Source organism: Carassius gibelio, chromosome A23 (assembly GCF_023724105.1).
Source record: "Carassius gibelio isolate Cgi1373 ecotype wild population from Czech Republic chromosome A23, carGib1.2-hapl.c, whole genome shotgun sequence".
Taxonomy (NCBI): domain Eukaryota; kingdom Metazoa; phylum Chordata; class Actinopteri; order Cypriniformes; family Cyprinidae; genus Carassius; species Carassius gibelio.
In genome coordinates this window covers 24,566,036-24,586,924 of record NC_068393.1, presented here as the reverse complement: position 1 = coordinate 24,586,924, position 20,889 = coordinate 24,566,036, and the positions used below count along the sequence as shown (strand labels likewise).

The 20,889-nt window shown below is 35.9% G+C and overlaps 1 protein-coding gene across 2 annotated transcripts; it reads right to left on the bottom strand.

Annotated features, from left to right (window-relative positions):
* Window positions 1-1,234: 1,234 nt before the first annotated feature.
* On the bottom strand, window positions 1,235-19,103 carry LOC127944580 (2-aminomuconic semialdehyde dehydrogenase-like). 2 transcript variants are annotated; one of them, XM_052540619.1, is made up of 5 exons: window positions 18,849-19,103; window positions 16,788-16,924; window positions 16,427-16,574; window positions 3,428-3,533; window positions 1,235-1,707 (listed from the first exon to the last, which is right to left on the bottom strand). In XM_052540619.1, the coding sequence occupies exons 2-5, from the start codon at window positions 16,805-16,807 to the stop codon at window positions 1,652-1,654; spliced, it is 330 nt and encodes a 109-aa protein (XP_052396579.1). In that variant the 5' UTR covers window positions 16,808-16,924; window positions 18,849-19,103; the 3' UTR covers window positions 1,235-1,651. The 2 variants fall into 2 exon arrangements, with proteins under 2 accessions (XP_052396579.1, XP_052396580.1); XM_052540620.1 differs by lacking the exon at window positions 1,235-1,707 and having other exon boundaries at window positions 2,256-3,533; window positions 16,419-16,574.
* Between the last annotated feature and the right edge of the window lie 1,786 nt (window positions 19,104-20,889).

Sequence of the window (20,889 nt, the reverse complement as noted above, 5' to 3'; positions counted from 1 at the left end):
GCATTAGCCATATATACACATTTCATGCTCATAAGGGTGGTAAAGATGAAAAGGTTTGACTTGCTGTTCAAAAGACAAGGACGCAAGACTTGACCTTTAAATTTCCCTGTTTGGTCATGCTACCCTGCCAATCTTTGAAGAAGTAACTGGGTCCAGAAAAGGTCTAACATCATATGTTTACACATATCAATTGATTTAATAAGTTGTTATATAACACAATGACATTTAGGAATTTTGTAAGCATGTCCAAACAATTATTGGGAAAACTGTATATTCTTTGTATTATATGCTGGATCAGATGCTCCATTCAAACATATAATTACCCTCATTAAAACCCATTTTGAACTGAATGTAACCTACTAGATGGCTTAAATGGCAGCATATGTGTACAGCAGCTGTTTTATCTTAGTGAGCATCAAGGGGTTTGCATATCTGCTGGTCTTTCACATTTTCTGCACATAGAGAGAATGATTGAGGGAAAGATTGATTATGGCCTGACTGACACAACAACAGACTGGATGCATGGGATGTGTTTGAGCGCATTTTATGCTTAAGACCGTGAAAGTGACTGAGTCAAAAGTGACATGAGGTTAAGCCATAGCCATATGCTGCTGCACAGACCATCTCTCTCTCTCTCTCTCCCACACACATACAGACTCACACACACACGGCACAGGGCATGTGTGTATTTTCTATAAGTCCCTAAACTGCTCTGCATTCCAGAAAAGGTCAAAGCACAAGATGGGTGAGATAAAAAAAAAAAAAAACAATGAATGATTTTAAGCAGCAGGAATAGGGTGAGAAGAATCCCATCAATTTGATAGTCTATATTAAGCTCTTGTCACAGTTTAGCTGTAATGTCTTTAAGTAAATTCTAAACTGTATTGAGGATTTACCATAGTTGCACAATGGTTTTGTTTTGTTTGTTTGTTTTTCTAAGCAACAGTCATCTGTCAATATATTAATATCATGCTATTAATTATAATATTTAATATATGTATTAAACAATTTTATTTTATTTTATTGTGATGGTTTATAAAAAAAAACTCTATACTCTATATTTCCATCCACATAAATAGATGTTATAAGCCTATTATTATAATTACATAATATAATATATATATATATATATATATATATATATATATATATATATATATATATATATATATATATATATATATATATATATTACATATATTAATATGATGAAATTTATTTTACATTGGCACTGTTTACTATATTTAAGGAGATTCATGCTTAAAATAAGTAAAAACTACCAGAGTGAACCTTTGTTCCCATCCACCTTTAGTGCATGGAGAAAAAGCTCTATTTTGTTAACATCTCCTGCAGTTTTGTTTCTCTGATACGTTTTTCTTGCTAAAATTTTACTGGAAAACAAGACAAAATGATTTTGCAGTATGATATTGAGTGTACTTTCTATGCAGTGAATGTGCAACTCTTGTAAACTAGATAACAGCAGTTGACTGTAAGAGGATTGCAGCTAGACAGTGTTTCATCGCTCAGACAAGACCATACAAAGAGAATACTTAACCAAGATAGAAAAGAAAAGAGAGGCATAGAGAGAGAGAGTGATGAGTCAGAGAGATGAAAACAATAAATTTGAGACATAGCAGAAAGGACGGCTGTGTTAAAGTGAATTGGATATGAGCAGAAAGATCCCAAAGGACTCGGCCTGGATTCTCACTGTTGAAAAAAAAAAGAAGAGAAACACACCTCAGTCTCACAGCTGATTGGTCCAAAGTCACCCCCAATTCATATATCGTCACTGTCCGAAATGCTTAACCATTCAATAATGATAATAGTTAAGATAGAGGGAATGTTAATGACACAAAGAATGACAGAAGTGAGCATTTTCTCAACATCTCTCCCGCTTCCTCACACAGGCATAAGCAGGCAAGCCGTTCACACAGTTCCATTGAAACTGTCAGATCTGTAGATTTTACAGACAGCCTGAAGTGCGATCTTAACCTAGTTTCACTTCACTGCTGCAGTTTTGTGGCATCAGGTTAAAAATGCAGAGGATATCACAAATGCATACAACGTATACCCACCCTGCATTGTTTCCTGCAGGCTTAGTGGTCATTTATTGTCCAGTGTGTGGAATGCCATTGTACAATGTTACATAACTCAAAAAAGTCTTCCTGGCATTAGAATCAGTGCCAATAAAATTCCACTGCCCTTCAAAATGACCTTCAACACACACACACACACACACACACACACACACTCACACACACACACACACACACAAACTCAGACTTCTACTCTTTTCCAATGTAACTTACTTTTTAAAACTGCAACGCTATTAGAGCATGGTCTGAATGTGTGTTTGAATGGATTTGTGTGAATGTCATAATATGTTCATGTGTTTTTACACACTATGCATTGTTACATTTGATTTGTATGTGCACAAATGAGTAATTCTCACACTGAAGAAATGCATTGAAGCATGCACATCCAAACATGACTAATACAGGTACATGAAAATTGAATACATTAATTGTTGCTTTCAAAAATACTTATTAGTTTCCTCATCAAACAGATGTTTCAAGCCACATGCTCTTCATCAGATTTTGGCTGGGAATGTAGCAAAATGGTAAAAAGAACAAATATTTATTATTATTTTGCTGGCAGGAACAGTATGCCAGCATCAGGTTTCAATTAAAAAAATGAAAAACTTTCTGCACCACACTGCAAACAAGTATAACTTCTTAAAATATTTTTAAATATCTAATAACACAGTTGAAAAGTCTGGTGTATGTATGATTTTTTAAAATAAGTTTCTTATTGCTCACAAAGTCTGCATTCATTTTATCAGAAATACAGTTAAACTGTACTATTGTGAAATATAATTATAAATAACAGTTTTTTTATTTTGATATACTTACTGTATACTTTATACTAAATGCAATTTATTCCTGTGATGGCAAAGTTGAATATTCAATCACTTACAGACTTCAGTGTCACATGATTCTTCAGAAATCATTCTAATGTTCTGATTGGTGTTCAGGAAACATTTCATCTTATTATCAGTGCTGACACAGTTTTTCTGCTTAATATTTTTGTGAAAACTGTGGAAACATTTTTCAAGATTATTTATATAAAACTTTATTTATATAAGTTCAAAAGAAAAGCATTGATTTGAAATAGAAATCTTTAGTAACAATGTCAGAGTCTTTACCGTCACTATTGATCAATTTAATACATCCTTGCTGATTAAAAGGATTCATTTCTGATGATGCTTTGTGGATCTTTTAAATCCTGAGAAGTACAATTATTTGTTGAATAATCTAAAGTGTGTGCCAAACGTGGATTACACGCCTCACAAAAAATATCTTGCTTTATCACCCTATCCATCAGACAAGTATGTCAGCTGGTATTGAGGTCCAACAGGATGACTCACAAATTTCCTGAAGCATCAGTGAAGATCCGGTAGGCTTGACTTCCTGGATCCCATCCGGAGTTCCAGCTTCATCAGCTTCATCAGGACTGGGTTTACAAGGCTTATTCTGCAGTGAATAAAGGATCATGATCAAACATCCTGAGCAACTCAAATGTGGTTTTATTGATCAATCGTGGACCCCATTTGCACCCATATTAAATCTAATCAACTTGTGATCAAATCACCCCCCCCCCATGTGCTTTCATGTGCTAATGAAGAAAAAAAATCTCTCTCAACCCCACACATATATTCAGAAGTCAAGGTCTGTTTCAATTATTAATGAAAACTAATTAGTTAATTTCATTTTTCTGCTCAAGCAGGAAACATTTCTAATTGTTTGTTTGTGTGTGTGTGTGTGTGTGTGTGTGTCGACTGATCAGTACACAGACTGTTTGTGCTCTGAGATCTTTTGTGTGTGCGCTGTGTGTTCTTGAATCTTGCGTAAGATCATCCAGCGTGCTGATTGGATGGATTGTGACATCACACAATTGTTGGAGTCTCATCTGACCACAGAAAGATACAGACACTTATGGAAACAATGGTATCCAGGCAACGGTATCCCAGCAAAAGCATCCGCCTCTCACAGGACAGAGTGCAACTTTTGTTGAGAAGTTTCTACATTCATATTCTAGTGTTGATGTATTAAAGTGACGGTTCAACCAAAAGTTTACATTCTGATATTATTTACTCATGTTTACACTCTTGTCACTCCAAAGCCATTTTTTAAACTGCAGAAAACATAAAACAGAATTTTTAAAGAATCTTCACTCAGATTTTTCTTCCAATAAAATGGCCATGAGTTGTCAAATACACCAAACATCAATCCTCATTGATTCTTCATTTTGGCAAGCCTGCATCATCAGAGCTATATTTGATTTGATAGCTGAAGATATAAAAAAAATATAGACTTTAATAAAGGGTATGTTCATGGTGCCAAACTATCATATGACTTCATTATATAGACATCTTATATAGTGCTATTTTGGAGCCTGACCGTTTGGAACAGAATGAGGGTGAAAAAATCATGACAGCAGTTTCATTTTTGCCATTTTCATCTCTTTTTACATGTTTGATAAAGTCACATAATGGAATAAAAAGACATTCTGGTGACCAACATTAAGACCAAAGTATATTATCTCTAAAAATGGCCATGAGCAATGAATTTCCTCAATTATGAAGAAACCAAACTGTATAAAAGTGTGTGTTTGGCACTTGAAGAAAAACAATTAAATTTGATCTGCTGAGAAACACCACATCTCTGGAATATATTTCAATGAGGAAGCAAAAGCAATTGATATGAACTAATATGAAATTGCAATGCCATTTTAGACTTGCAACATCCCCCCCCCCCAATAAAAATTACCTTTTTTTACTTTATACTTTTATTACCCAGAATGCATTTAACACTTACTTCAGATGACAGCATCATTTAATAATCTCCCATCTTCAGTGTTTAGAATGTAAATTCAAAAAACATTGCAGAAAGTAGAGAGAGTAAGGAAAAGTTCAGCAAAGAACAACACCAACAGCTGTCTATTAAGAGTGAATGTCTATTGCAGGAGATCTATTTGCTAGGCCGTCTTCTCTTTTATTTCTGCCTTCCTCTGTTTTTCTTTTGTGGTTGCCTTCTTATATTTTAATCTGCAGAATATCATCTGTATAAACAAAATAAGCTAGTAAAATAAATAAAAATGATGGTAAGACATTTAAATTCTAATATTACATCCAGCCCCAGACATTCAGGGCTTAAGGCTGATCCTAAAAACACAGACAAATTACTGCTGTGAACCACTGCTGGCAAAGATCCTCGAGTAACCTGTGTTTGGGGTTGGGGGGGGGGGGGGGGGTACTGTGCTTGTTAAGAGGACAGAAGAGATGGTAAGTCAGCTGGTTCTCTCCGCCCCCGAGGGCCGTGGGACAGTAGAAGACTGGCTGTCCTATCTCTCTCTCTTTCTCTTGGTCTGGCTTATGTAAAACTGACAATCTGACAGTCTCCTTTATCTAATGCTGGTAGAGCGTGGCATGTATGAGTATCTTGATTCTATCAAGGAGTTTTTTCAGGAATTGGCCTTTCTAAAATTAGTTTTTTGCACTATTATTTTTCTTAGTTTTCCTTTGTACATCCCAGTAAAATGTCTAGCTTCACATTTTTGGGCTCTAGTGGTGTCCATGACTTCCGTTCTGTTTTTTCTGTCTCTGGTGTTAGTTTGGCCAAATTCCTGTGGTGTATTTGATTACAATGTCTGGATTAGTTTGCAATGATGTCCAGTGGTCTCTTAGACTGTGTATACATGAATAAGAGCACTAAAGTAATCATCTTTCCACAACCATATTACACAACAGCAAAGCAAATATTTGTGCATTTCAACATTCAGGTAGAAAGTGTTGGACATGATGAAACATCTTGGCTAACATCATAAAGACATGTCTACTGTCTGTGTGCATTTGATTTTGGGTTGTATGTATATGTATTTGTATATTTACTTTGCTTCTGCCTAGTTTTCTGGGGGAAAAGTCAGTTTTAAAGTTAAGGAGTTTTAAAGACACGAGGTCTTTTGACTGGCACAATGGTAAGCAGGGCAACATTATATTCTCTGTTAAAGGCACTGGAGACATTTGTAATGTAAAGCCATGTGCTCTATACACATTTTTTTAAAGGATTTAGTGATTTCTCTTCAAAATGTAATATTCTAATTTCTAATTAATTATCTAAAGCAAGTTGAATATATCACTGAATATATTATATATCATGGCCAAAAATGAAGTAACTTTATACCCATCAGCCCTGACAAACAGTTTTATTCCCACGTTAAGGAGAAAGTTTCAAAACTTCTGAAATGTTCTTCCTGTTGAGAAATATCTACACAATACACTGCATTTCTATTTGCTTGTCATTGTGAAATCACCAGTTTGCACAGTGACTCTGTCGGTTATTTATCATCATTTCTACATTCTGAACATTCCTTTCGTACTGATCTTTTGTGTTTGTTCTTTAAGTGTGCAAAGCATAGTGGTATATATCAAAGTTTAATATTTTGATTAAAATGTAATGTAATCATCATATAGCTGACACTTGCCCTAAAGTACATATGTGTGGTTTTATTGTGTTTGTTGTTCCTAATGCTTCTGTGGCTCTGCAGTTTTCTTCACTCATTCATATTCTAAAGCAGAAAAAAAAACCTGTTTCAATTTCTTTGTCTTAGTAATCAGCTCTCTCATATCAACAAAGTATAAAAATTATCTTGTGGGGGGAGAAAAAGCTGTAATTTCCTTATTAAAATAGGATTGAGGAAGAGCAGAAAGGTCATTGTTCTCATTCTCTCCCGATTTCCTCAATCATCACAGCCATAAAGCTGATGGAATCCTTCCTCTCTTACACACACACACACACACACACACACACACAGTGTCAGCAGTCAGAATGGCTCCACTCTTGGCTTCTTTTATTACACTCCAGGCCTTCACTGGCTTTAAAATAGCTCCACTCTATGGACAGGAAGAGGGGTGTGTATGGACAGGAAGTAGCTGAGAAGAGCTGGAGACGGCCGTCTGCACAACACTGCTCAGGGTCAAGAGTCACACACAGCTCTTCTCACAATGCACAGCTCCGCAGGAAAGAGACATATAGCAGGGTCTTAATGTCTGTGTCCACCAGTGAAAATGCTTCTATTCTTATTTTATTCTATTTTTGCAATTTTAAACAATTGATATAATCAGTAGAATAGCTTTTACTAGTGAAAACATAAAAAAAAGTTTTACATTCATTTATTTGGTTCCAATTTCTTAATCCTAAAACTTTTCTGTTTATTTCCATATTTTAATTAGATATTCAATCCCAGATTTTCAGTGTGATCTGAAACTTTTTGAACCCACTGTATGCACACAATGTCATACACACAATTTTTGTGTAAATGGTAAACACAATTGCTCAAACACTGACTTCAGTGTATCCAATAGTAAGCATATACTCTCACGATCTCAAGATTCTCACAAATGGAGTGTCATCTCTCTTTCCTTCACTTGCAGATTGTTGTTATTTTTAGTGCCTCTGTATTGTTGGACACAGAGAGAGAGGATGACAGTGCAATCCTGCTATCTTTTTTTGGTGGGAATATCCTGGGAATTATTCCAGAAACCAGGCTCTGACATCTGAATATCTGTTGGTGGATTTATGAGAGCTCTGATGACCCCATATGTGTGCAGGGTCATGCTTTTGTGTATTCTGAGGGAAAGACCATCATGGATCATTTAGTTGTGGGGTGAATCTTACAAAGAAATGTCATGAAAAGTCATGAATCCACCCCCCCCCCCCCAAAAAAAAAATCTAATTTATTTTAGGACCATTAAACTTTTTGCAATTTGAGATTAAGCACATTTAGCCCTATGATTTTCATTACTTAAAAGTGCAATGAAAACCATACTTTGTACAATTAATTATTTTTTTATTAACATAGTACAACAAAATACCACCATGACGTATAGTTGACAATTTAAATAATGTCTTTATTTTATTATTATCTAGTTTTATTCATTATCTGCATAATGAAAATAATGCATTTAATGTATAGTAAGGACAACTGTTTTTTTTGGGGAGGGGGGGGGGTATAGTGAAAATAGTGTAAAAGACATTTAAAAAAAGGCATTGTTATCCACATTCTAAACAAAAGTTCATATTTTTCTTTTGATGCTGGGGTGAAATATGTTTTTCAATCAGATAATTAATAGTTTATATATATTTCAAAACTCTAATAGCCCTCGAAAGACTTCACAAACATGCTTTTTTTTTTTGACATGCCTACAAAATGTGTGTTGAAGTAAGTGTGTACATATGATCACATGATGGTGTAACATGCCCATCCAAACACAGAAACCAAAACAACATCTAGGTGTTGCGCTCCTTTGACGCACAGCATTCACAGTACACTCAAACGCTGAAGATCAACACAAACGTACGGAGAGAATTAATGATTAGTAGAGGATCAATGAAGAATTTTGGAGGTGAAGAAATACAGGGAGAGGAGAAAGTTAGCTTCAAAACAACAGCATAAATCACTATTATGCTCGTGGCCTGATAGGAAACAAGAAAGCATAACATAAAGAATATATAGACCACACATATAAAGGATAAAGCCATCACAGCCTTGCAAAGCAATCAACGGATGGGTGTTGTTGGGTGGAACTTGAGAGCTTTGGGGACCTTGTGTCAGTCTAAATTGATGTTTGCTTGTCGAAGGCCCTCTGAGATGCCCACTCATGCTCATGGGTCAGCTGACTAGAGCGAAACAGAGTGTCATTTGTTCACTGGCATCTTTTGTTCACTAGAGCCACCTCCGTTTACTGAGGAAACGAACAAGAAAAGCACCCCCCTCCCCCCCTCCTTTTTTAATGTGGCATACACACATTTTGGCTATGACCAGTGTGTTGGTGATGGGTACGCTCTGTACCCTCAGCAGTTTCCGGAGAAAGAGTCATGAAGGCAATCTTTCGTTCTTTGTCTTCACTGTTAAATTGAATTGGTTGGCCTTACCTAAAAGCATGCTAAAGGACTGCCTTAAAAAAAATAAACTTACAAGGAATCTCAATGAAAGTACTCGACTGAATACAGGTTCACCTAATGATTATAAAGAACTTAGACATTTTAAGTTTATTAGTTTCAGGTGGCCATAACTATATTGTAATTCATACTATTGTGTGTATGTCTGTGTGGTATTTAAGTGATATCTATTAGTGATTATGGGCATTTTTGTATACCATTGTACAGAAGAAGAAAAAACAATATCAACACATTTAAAAAACTAAAGGAAGCTTATAGTATTTAGCTAGTAGCACTTTCTTTCTTGGGTGGAGTGAGGTACTGTGTAAATTCATGTGTCTTTTTTCATGATTTTATAATACAATTAACCATTTTTGTTTTAAAAGTCAGTCTAATTAGCTATGATGTTTCAACAAAGTGACTATAAAAGCAAATTTTCTCTTTGAAGACACTTTTGAAATCTTCACTGCAGTGTATCTTCCTCATATTCATTTACTGCTCTCACATTGTGTGTGTGTGTGCGCGTGTGTGTGTGTGTGTGTGTGTTGAAGGGACAATGTGGGCCGAGAAGAATCCAAGGAAATGCTGCTTTCTCTAAACGCTTTGTTCAAGTCAGGAAATCAGCTGCTGCATGCTCACTGAATACTGTAATAATACAGATACACAGACATATGGACTCACACACTTTTGATACACTCCCTGAATGGCTGACAGAGACGCCTGTCTGAGGCGGAAGGAGTATAATAGCCTGAAAGAGACGGTAACACAAAGTATCTAAACACACGCACAGGGAAACACAGTTGTGGTCTTCCGTGTCAAGATGTCTCCCTTGTGTTTAATGAACGGCACACCTACTGTATACACTCCCTTCCAGCAGTGGAGTCAAGACGTCTGTCTCTGTCAGGATCCTTTATCAACACATCTGCACAATTAACAGGCCTTCAGTCAATCAACCAGACCTAAAAAAAAATGGAACCAAATCCATACATCAAACTGATGTACAGACATCCTAGAGATTGAACTGCAGGCTAAATCACAACACATCTAGCTGCAAAACATCTGATATCTCCATGGATTTGTGTCATCCTGTCCATACTAATCTTCTCTGTGAGGATTAAATATTGGTACATGTGCCACCCATGCAAGCACAATAAGCATTTTTTTTAATGTCATTTCAGTTCTTTGTTTATTACTCTAAATTGATATTTGAGTGCTCTTGTTTCTAGCTACTTAATAATCAAGTTCTTATCATTTGACCATAATTAAAGATCGGTAGTTACAAGAATATTGTAAGTGATCTGTTACCAACCAGTGGTTCACATGTAGGTGAAAAGCTAATAATGATTTAAATCTCAGTGTCAAATTAATATAAGTATAAATGATTTTAAAATAAAAACTTTATTTTTTATCATATTTTATTTGATTACCTTTGTCATTTAACAATTAACTGACTTCAGAAAACTGTGAGCAAGCAGAGGTGTTGCTGAATTATTGTAATTTTCTGTAAAGTTGCTTTGTAACGATTCGTATTGTAAAAAAAGCGCTATACAAATAAACTTGAATTATAACTTAAACATTGCTACTTACAAGTAAAAACTTGTAAAAAAAAAAAAAAAAAGGTGTTCGGTTGGCAAAACTGCCAACTTACAGATGGATGGATATTGTGTAACTGATAGTGCTGTGATGCACTGGAGAATCAGAAAGACACTGAGAGCACATCCAAACATTTCAAATTGGGAAGGTCAAACGTAACAACGTAAGAATGCACCACTGGAAAACTCATATTGATCGACCGTTATATTTAATAGTGGAGGACGTGTTCCCCTCCAAGTCTATGGTAGATTCAGTCCTATAGAGAATGTAAATAAAAGCAATGACGCACTCAGTATCTAGCACAAGGTCAGCCAGTCACCTTTGTGTTTGCAGTGGGTGTGTGTGTGTGTGTGAGGGGAATGTTAAGGGAGGTGTGTCACTGTCCACCAATTCAGAGAGAGGTCTAGCTTCCCTGCCTGTATTTCTTCACCCACATTTATTTGCGCGAGCCAAAATATAGTGTTTGTGTTTAATCCACAGTTCATCATCTCATTCTGTGATCATTCTTTGAAGGGTCACAAATTCCCTAAATCTCTACAATGACTTCCCCTGTCAACAATGACAATTACACAAAAGCTGATATCATTTCATCATAATTGCCTGCATTGTTACATACCCAGGACAAATATTCATTCATCGCAAGTGGTCCAATAACTGAGTTTGAGATCAGTCGAGTGCATTCAGGATAACGATTGACCGTCTCTCTCTCGCTCGCTCTTCAGAGTGCGGCTGATTCACTATGACGCAGGACTGTGATTGATGGATTTAGAAATAACTGCATGTGATTAACTGTGTGCGAGTGTGTCTTTATGTCACATGACTAAATGTTGCTTGAAACGGGTGATGTTAAATTGCGTGGGACACTTCTAAGCTGACATATTAGGTGACAGATACAGTCAAACTATAATCTAAATGACAAAATCGACAATTTGTGGATCATCTCATCGTGGTTTGGGTCAGATGGAGGTCAGTAACATGTCTGTAAAGGGAACTCTCATCTAAAAACATTATTCTAAAGAATAATTGAACAAAGAATTTCATTTAAATCTTAATAAATAAAATGAATGCAGTTTACCAGTAATTAGTAAGATAGACAGAAAAACCTATAGGAATGAAATATTGCACTGTTTCAATCATTTGTGATCTACACCATGGCCAAATGGTCTGATATACACCATCAACATTCAGTTCATAGTGTCAACCATTATCTCATTTGTTTCTCGTTTTTATCTTTCCTAGACAATACAAGGAAAAACTAGTTGTCTAATAAACCTGGCACTGTATATTGCAAATATTGTTGGCTCTTTGATGAATTGCTTTGGTGCATCTTTTACAGGTCCCTTTAAAATAAAAGCATCTATTAAATGCATACATTTAAATGTAAAAGGAAAAAACATTGTAGAAAGATGATGGGCCCAAACAAACTCTCAATGACGAAACTGAACGTTGTCAATCATGCCATCATGGTTTAAGTCAAATTAAGCTCAGAAGCTCAAAGTGGCTTCATGAAACCATAACGCTGAGGATCTCTGTTGTTTCTCCTAGACATTAGTGAGATTAAATGGAAATAAACAGAGACTTTGAAGTCCTCTGCTTCTCAGAAATGTCTCCTGTGATCAAAGGTCACAGATTTCAAAATGAACTTAAACATTTCTCGTTAAACTCACAATTTCATTTGATAGCTTTTATTCTGTATGTCAACAGTTGTCCCATATATTTTAAGAGAAACATCTGAGACAAAGTTCATGCTGAAGTTAATAATAACTGAGAACTCCAGTAAGTCTCCAAACTATAACCTTTGAATAATAAAAACTTCCTCTGGACTGTTATGAGACCAAATAAAACACTTCTTTGGTATGTCTGTTAGCTTCTTTCCCTTCCATATCTGACTTCCATAAAATAATTGTGTTCTGACTTCCTGTACATCTCTTATCTAACAAAATCTTATCAGATACGAACAGCATGATTTCATCATCATGCACAAATGTGTCTGTGTGTCACTGTTGTTTGTGTTGCTGTGTGTGTCGTTTATGTTGTTTCCATGTAGCGAGACCATCTGGTTAAATGGTGAAACACTAGTCAGCAGAAAGTGATCCAACACTTGGATTCATTTGAGCATCAACACCACAGTGCATGTTGCAAGACTGCCAGTCATGTTGAGGAGGACCGGGAACTACGGCTCCCATATGACTGACAAATGAAGGAGGATGTCCAAATTGGGAGGTCAGCCTCGCTCTTATATAAACACAGAGAGAGTTCAATGTGTCCTGACACAACATCATGCAAAACCTCATTTAAAAGCCCTTGTTTACCCAGACTAAATCCACACATTCCCAAACACGTACAAATACACAATCATACATTTTTGACCCAAATCTTACTATTTTTTGGCATTTCATTTGTGTCACAGAGCTTAAATTTTAGTCAGCAGACACACAATTGTGCTACCCAGTCACATGCAGGCCTACATATAAAACGACATACTTTATTCACAATTTCAGTGCTAATTAAGATAGGAAGTACTATTGGGATGGATTTAAATTATGGTAAAATGTTTATAGTTGGTTATCATCAACATAATCAAACTAAGCAAACAGATTGGTGAGGGCCATATTTCGAGTCTGCTGAGCTTTTTGTGCAATGCTGTGGGCACAGATTCATGAGTTTCATAACAGTGAGCCCAAATGCTTTCAGAAAACTTGACAAAAGTGTCTATATCCACCAAAGACTAAACAGCCAGTGTTTAGCATGGAAACTCACTTCAGAAAAGCTTTCAAGGTACCTTAACACCATGTCTGATGAACTAAAACAATAAAAAATTGAATAAGAATATTAAAACTAATAAATTAAAACTACTTGTAAGATCATTTTTAAAATACAGTCACACTGTAAGATATAAAGACACAGATGTGAGAAATAAAACAATATTATAGGAAATAAAGTGTTGCAAACTTTAGTTAATTTAAGTGTTCCTGTCCTGCACCATTTCTAAAACATCTACACCTGTTCCTTGCAAAGGTCATTAGCTATCTCTCTCCCACCTCTCTCTCCACTTCTCTGTTGGCAAGAAGGGTGGGTTAGATGGGTGGTATAGACACAAACATATTCCATACTTTTTTTTTTTTTTTGCCTTTTGCAGGAAGTTTTCCAAGCTACGTGATCTTCCGTCATTTTCTTCCTGGGTCACGCACACCAGAGACAAGCTTATGAATGGGGAGAGACAGAAAGAAAAGCTTTCGAAAGAGCTTTCTCCTAGTGTTTCCTGGAGTTTATTTAACCTGATTACACTTGAGATTTTTTTTCACAGGTCAGCAACATTCATCAGAGCTCTAGATGTCCTCCACCCACAGCAAGCCTCAGTGGAAAATTGCCCTGATATGACCTGCTCGTCTGTTCACAGAACATTTTTACACGCACATGTTTAACTGTATTTAATGGAAGCATCCCACACATGGCTGGGTTTTTAATAAATAATATAAATAATAAAAAGCAATTATTTAATAAATTAATACAGATAAATTTTTTGAATAAAAATTGAAAACAGGCTGGTCTTGGTTTTGAAATGCCTTCTTTTTATAAAAGAAGAAACATGTACTAAAGGTATCAGACCCAAGATCCATGGTTATTATGGGTGGCATCTTCAAATGGCATCTTGCACGTATGTGTATATACACACAGGGTGGTACAAGGCATTGCCTTTGGCCAAGTCAAAATAAAAGCTGGCAGTGTGGGCTCTGCCCTTTGAGCCACGGATGGTGTGTGAGCACGCAGAGACGTGACTGAACACATTCACACGTTTCCTTTAGTTTTCTTACACAAACGTGCACACACCCCTCATTAACTGAGAAAACCTTTCAATACAGATGCAAGATATCACTTCTTTCCAGCACCATGCAGACACGTAAGCTGTTCTTAGTTTCTGTGTCTTGCTATACTGTGAATCATGTAAATCTATATGAATTAATTTTCCATGCATTTTTAAGATTTCTGGCTTAGAAATCACATTGTAATATTCCCTAATGGTTTTCCATGTGTCAGTTTGTTTTCTGAATGTCTGAAAGATGTTGTGATAGAGAGATTTCCTCTAAAGACCAGAGAGACCTGAATAGAGATGAAAAACATCTCTGTTTTACACACAAGCATGCACCTAACAGCAATATTTGAAATATTTAGTTGTTCTGATAGGATATAAACCCCAAATTAGATTTCTTTAACATCTCTGTTGTTTCAGCAAAATGGGATTTAACAGAGAGCAAATTAACAGACAGCAATCATTACTTTTCCATAAGGACTGGCACTTAAAAATAAAACAGATGAATTATCTATTTATGAATTAAAAACTATAAAATAAATTAATTTAAAAAATAAATAAACAAATGCATTTAAAACTATTTATTGTTTATTTTATAAAATGTTAGTTGACTTAAACAATAATAATAATTTTAAATGCTTTTGGTACATGCATTTTAAAAGTTTTAAATTGCATTAAAAAAAGCATTGGCTAATTGTTTTTCTAAATCCTTTTGCCAAATATATTTCTTTTCGCATTTATATGGATAAACATATGCAATTGTAAACATTGCACATTGATACATTTCTTGCAAATACATTTTTAAACATGAATTAACTTTAGATTTAAAAGTCTATTCACTCTCAGTTTGAAAAGTCATCAACTATTTATTTGAATTAATTAATACATTCATTTTAAAGTATTTTTAAGTTGCACTCCAAGATATCAAAGTCTGCAATCAAAACTGACAGATTTCATAAGAACTGTTTTTCATACAATTCTCATCCAGGACCAAATAATCTAAGCTTCAATCTGTCCCTTCAATTTAACAGCCTTATATTTTTATATCAATAATTAACTAATTTGCGTCTTTCTTATTGCTCCCAAGGAATTTCAGGAAAAACAAAGTTACCTAAATAAATGATAAGATAAAGCAGATTATCATAAAAAGCAGACCAGATAACTTCATTCTTTCTCTAAACTACGAAACATCCAACTTCTAAGCAATACAATCGAAGGCTGGTGTGTCTTAAAATGAAATATGCTAAAGAATGTGACAATTTAATTCCACCGAAATGATTCACCCACATTCGATCACTTAAAACAATATGAAGCACTTTGATTTTCATGAACTTTATTCCCAATCATATAAAGTCTGATTGCTTCCTCTATATAATTTGTAAACAGATTTGAAATGACACATGAATCACACAGTGACACAGTGTCCCTGACTCCCTGCATATATCACTTCTTCTTGTGTCAGAGTTTAATGGTGATGGACTTAACCTCAGTGATGAAGTGGTATGAGCCTGAGTTCATGCCACTGAACGGGAGATTTAAATCTCTGACCAGCCAGCAGTTGGTCCAGACCAAACAAACCTGCAGTTTCCTAGCAACCCTGTGCACGCGCCCCACATCTCGGGACCACACTGTGGCAGATAAGCCATAGCAGACGCCATTGGCCTGTGATATCACTTCCTTTTCCTCAGCGAAGGGTGTCACACAGGTTACGGGACATAAAATCTCTGCCTGAATTAATGCAGAGGAGTCTTTTACACCAGAGATGATGGTGGGCAACATAAAATAGCCACCTGCATTTTGTTGTAGAAGGGTAAGTTACTCCACACCCTCCCACAATGCACCTGGGCACCTTCTGTTAGCGCCAAACCAACATAACCTTACCAGTCTACTGTATATGTAAACGCAGTTAGTTAATTTTAATGTGGAAGACTGTTTTCTTTATATATCAAATTTCTAATCCCACACCGTCTGACATTTTCCATTGAAAATATCAATCGAAACACATCTGTGATTACCCTAAGACCTTCTGTAGATGCTCTTTCCTGATGAGCGCTCCACTGTCGTTTGAGGGGTCAGAGGGCACTCCAGTTTTCCACGGATGAGCCGTCTCGATGAAACGAGCAATTCTGGTCAAATAAAAAGATTCTGCTGGTACACAGACAGACCTCTCCCTGAGACAGAGGAGAAAAAGATACAAATAAGTTCTTAAGTAAATCTCACCATTATTACTGGTCTGTGCGAACTAATTATATGCAGACACTTTAAATATTAGCACAGATATGTGTTTGTGAAGTGACATACAGCCAAGTATGGTGACGCATACTCAGAATTCATGCTCTTCATTTAAATCATCCTAAGTGCACACAAACACTGTGAATACACACCTGGAGCAGTGGGCAGCCATTTATGCTGTGGCGTCCGAGGAGCAGTTGGGGGTTCAGTGCCTTGCTCAAGGGCACCACAATCGTGGTATTCCTGCCAAACTCTCTAACCATTAGGCCACGACTTCCTTTCTAAAGGCCTGAAAGAGAGAAAAAGAGAAAGAAAGGGATCGAGCGTGAGAGAACCCAATGTACAGTGCTGCATTAACAATGTATGTGTTCTGAGCACCACCGTGTGGCAGAAAACTGAACTACGTGATGTCATCGCTTTTAAAGACAGGTTTGAGATAGCCTGGTAATACCAGACTCTGCTACTTCACTTTGCTTCGTAGACAGACAGCGAAATGAGTACAGAAGCGAAATGAAATTGAGCGGAAGTAGGAAGTCTGACGTAGTCAGGCTAGGTTTGAGACGGTATAATAAACATTTCCCCTGTTAACCCATTGTGTTATGTTTAATTCTGCTAATGGAGCCAGGTTGTTATCATCAGTGCTCTAATTGTTAACTTTAATTAAAAAAAAATATTATTTTCCCTAAAACAAAAACATAGATATTATATGAAAAACTTGAACCTAAAAAAAGCTGCCTTAGCTGAAATAAAATGTTTAATATATAAAAAGTTAATTACTTAAATTAATAAAAAATAAAACTTAAATTAAAGCTAAACAGAATTATATATTAAAGAAAACACCTAAATGTACTAAATAACCTAAAATGGAAAAAGAAAAATGAAAGCTAATAATAATAAAAAATACTATAATAGTATATAATACTACAATAACAATGGTTAAATATTATATTTTATCATAGAATTCACATTTTAGTATTATGGCAGCATGCAATTCTATACAAAGCCAAAGTCATGACCAGAGAAATCTGCAAGATTTTTATAGTTTTAGCTCAGTAAATTTGATTTTTTTTTTTGTTAGACTTTTTGTTTTTTTGCATCAGCTATATGAAGCTATACGAAAATACAACCTGATTGGTCAAGCTGTGCAGGAGCTAACCTGGTTTGAGAAGCTGGATCATACAGTAGTGCAGATGAATATAATCATCAGTGAATATAATAGCTGGGTTTTTCCCAGCAAGCTCCAGTGAAAGCTTTTTACAGTATGGGGCACTGCGTGCATGTGTACACACACATATTATACAGAAATTTTCATGAAATGCATCCCTATAATAACAGAAAAACAAAGCTACTTGCCCAAGGCAATCCAAAATGTAGATACATATATACATTTTTAACATACATAAGCGAACTGAAATAATAGTATATAGACCACCATTTACCTACTCCTACAGGACAGCGAACTGTGTTGAGATAGCCCAGGTGGTCCATCTGACTGCAATCATTAGTGTGATGCAGGAGAGATGAAGCAAAAAATAGAGCAATCCAACAGAGCAGCTTTGGGATGTGGTGGAACGGGAGATTTGCATCATGGATCTGCAGCTGACAAATCTGCAGCAACTGTGTGATGATATCATGTCAATATGGACCAGAATCTCTGAGGAATGTTTCCAACACCTTGTTGAATCTATATGCCATGAAGAATTAACATACTTCTGAAGGCAAAAGGGGGTCCAACCCGGTACTAGCAAGGTGTTCCTATAAAGTGGCCAGTAAGTGTACAGTATATATAATATATTTGAATAGAAAACAGTGATGGACTGTACATCCTACATCTGAACTCTTTTCTGTCCCACTGACCCAGACCAGTTCTTCTGGAGTGAGCTATAAGAGTCAATAATTAAACACTGGACTTTGAGTGTTGCCCACCTGATAATGACCAAAGTGTTTACCGTGAGAAGTATAGGAGACCAAAGGTACGTCACCCTGACTCAGTAAGTGTCATCACTCTCGCCTTCCTTGAAATTTGTGTCTTCAGCCAGAAAATCTTGTGACTAGTTACACATTTTTAAAGTTGAAACTACAATGATGTTTTTACACTAGAAACACGTGAAATGAAAAACCCATACAGAGTGACAGTGATCACGCACATCTTACATCTTCAATTATTAGAAAGATACTGAGAATTTTAAGAGAAATATCACAAAAAATCTCACCTCCTCAGGTCCACTGTCTGGAATGCAGCAACAAACCCATCCAGTTGATGGGTTGAAAGAGTCTATTAACTTGGGACATGGTACAAATTTCCCTCCCATATAGTTTTCCAGCACTATATATTGAATGTATTTTGACATGAGATTAAAAATCAGTTTTGCAGACAAAAGAAAAACCTGGAATGTTTGCATACCAATCAGCACACAGCATTACATATGAGCTTTCACCGGACTCTGTGCCATCCGTTAACTCAAGTAAATGAGAGGCTGTATTGTAAACTAAATAGCTGCTCCAGCAGATATGACACTCATTAAATGGAACATAAGTTTGCCATTAAAAGACCTTAACTTGCTGGAGGTTTTGAGATATTATTCACATTTCTGTGAAAAGGGAATCGTTGCCTTGGGTTGAATATTAAACACTGATATATTGAAGACTGTCCAATAAATTTACAATGAATTTTACTAAAATAAACCAAAATAAAATTATATAAGACTAAACCTTAACACATTTAAAGGGATTATTTAGAGACAAACATGTTTATAATACACTGAAATGCTCAGTTGGGCAACTGGGGTGGATCATGTATTTCGGGGAACACGTTTTGAGGAAGCACGTTCTTTAATGAAATGAAAACCAAAATATGTGGAGGTGTGGAGGAGGCTGATAGATGTGTCACAGTGTTACGAGGTTACGTTTGTGTTACCTCGTTTCTGAGAGCAGTACTTCAGACCTGAAATAACCCAGGATGTGGAGGATGAGGCAGAGACATCAGTCACAAGAAGAAAGCTAGAAAGATAGTCTACCTGCTTTAACAACACAAATGATCATACCACTACAAGTCCACAAATGTTGAGAAGTCACTGGTAAGGCATGTGATGGTTTAGATTTACACAGTCTAACGTTTAACCTTTGGTTCCTTAAAATATCTATATAAATGTTGAATATATTAAAACATCTCAAACTGAAAAGAACTCGTTTGAGGATCGGTGTAACAACTGTACTGTATTGACAACAATTAACATGTCAGTATAGTTGTTCAAAAGAGTGTAGCTTTTCCATCACTGTTATACAGTATATATATTCCACAGAGTAGCTTAATTGCAAAGCAATTTTTATAAATTTATGTGACTTTAATATTTCATGAAGCAGCATTAGAAAAAATCATTAAAGTTTTATGGTGAGGAGCAGAGAGACTCAAAAGTGAGAGGCTTTGCTCATACCAAATATAAAAACCAGCCCCAGAGAAAAAGGTGGAGGCTGAAATTTCATTTATCGAGGAAAAAAAAACCCACTATACATCTCTAAGGAAAATTAACAAGCAGAAAAAAAAACTCTTATTGTGAAAATGCCATTGTATGCAGCGATGCAGGAAATTAAAGGAAGGAAACGATCATTAGACAGTCATTTTGAACGATTTAATAAGAGGATCCAAGAGAACGATGTGCTAAAATTAGAGAAAGGCAGCGATAAAAAGTTGCTGTTTTCAGAAATGTTGTTTTTGGGCAATTCAGAAATCTAATGTCAGAATATCTTGAGACTGTGATTGCTGCACTCACCTCTGCAGCACATACACTCAATATCCTGAAGCTCAGTCAAGAAAACTCATTTGTTACCCTGACTGATCCACTTCAGCAACCCCAGTGCTATAAACCTAAAAGGTCAAGTCAAGTGACTTTTGATTATAATTATGCTTATTAACTTCCATCTTGTGTGGTGGATAAGGTCTAAGCATTATATTTATCATCAATTTCAGTGTATTTTCTTTGTGGAACATACTAGTCATTTTTCAGCATATTCCTCTACGACCAAGAGGCAGAGACGAAACGATTAAACCGAGCTTCACTGAATCAATGTGGAACCGTCTTTGAGTCCTTATCTATTCTGAACAAGCTGCATTCTTTTGATTACCAGGCCATGAAGTGGAAAATGACAGCTGCACATTCTCACATAAGAAACCAACTTATTAGCTACATCTGTTAGCGTTTCAGAGAGTGAGCACTTTCTAGAGTACTGTAAGTGGAAAATTACTTGATTTGCATA

Coding starts and splice junctions, on each gene's coding strand:
- LOC127944580 (XM_052540619.1), bottom strand. CDS start 16,807: ATGGCTGCCCACTGCTCCAG. Junction 16,575..16,787: donor ATGGCTGCCCACTGCTCCAG/GTGTGTATTCAC, acceptor CCTCTGTCTCAG/GGAGAGGTCTGTCTGTGTAC. Junction 1,708..3,427: donor ACTGATGCTTCAGGAAATTT/GTGAGTCATCCT, acceptor TTTTTTCAACAG/TGAGAATCCAGGCCGAGTCC.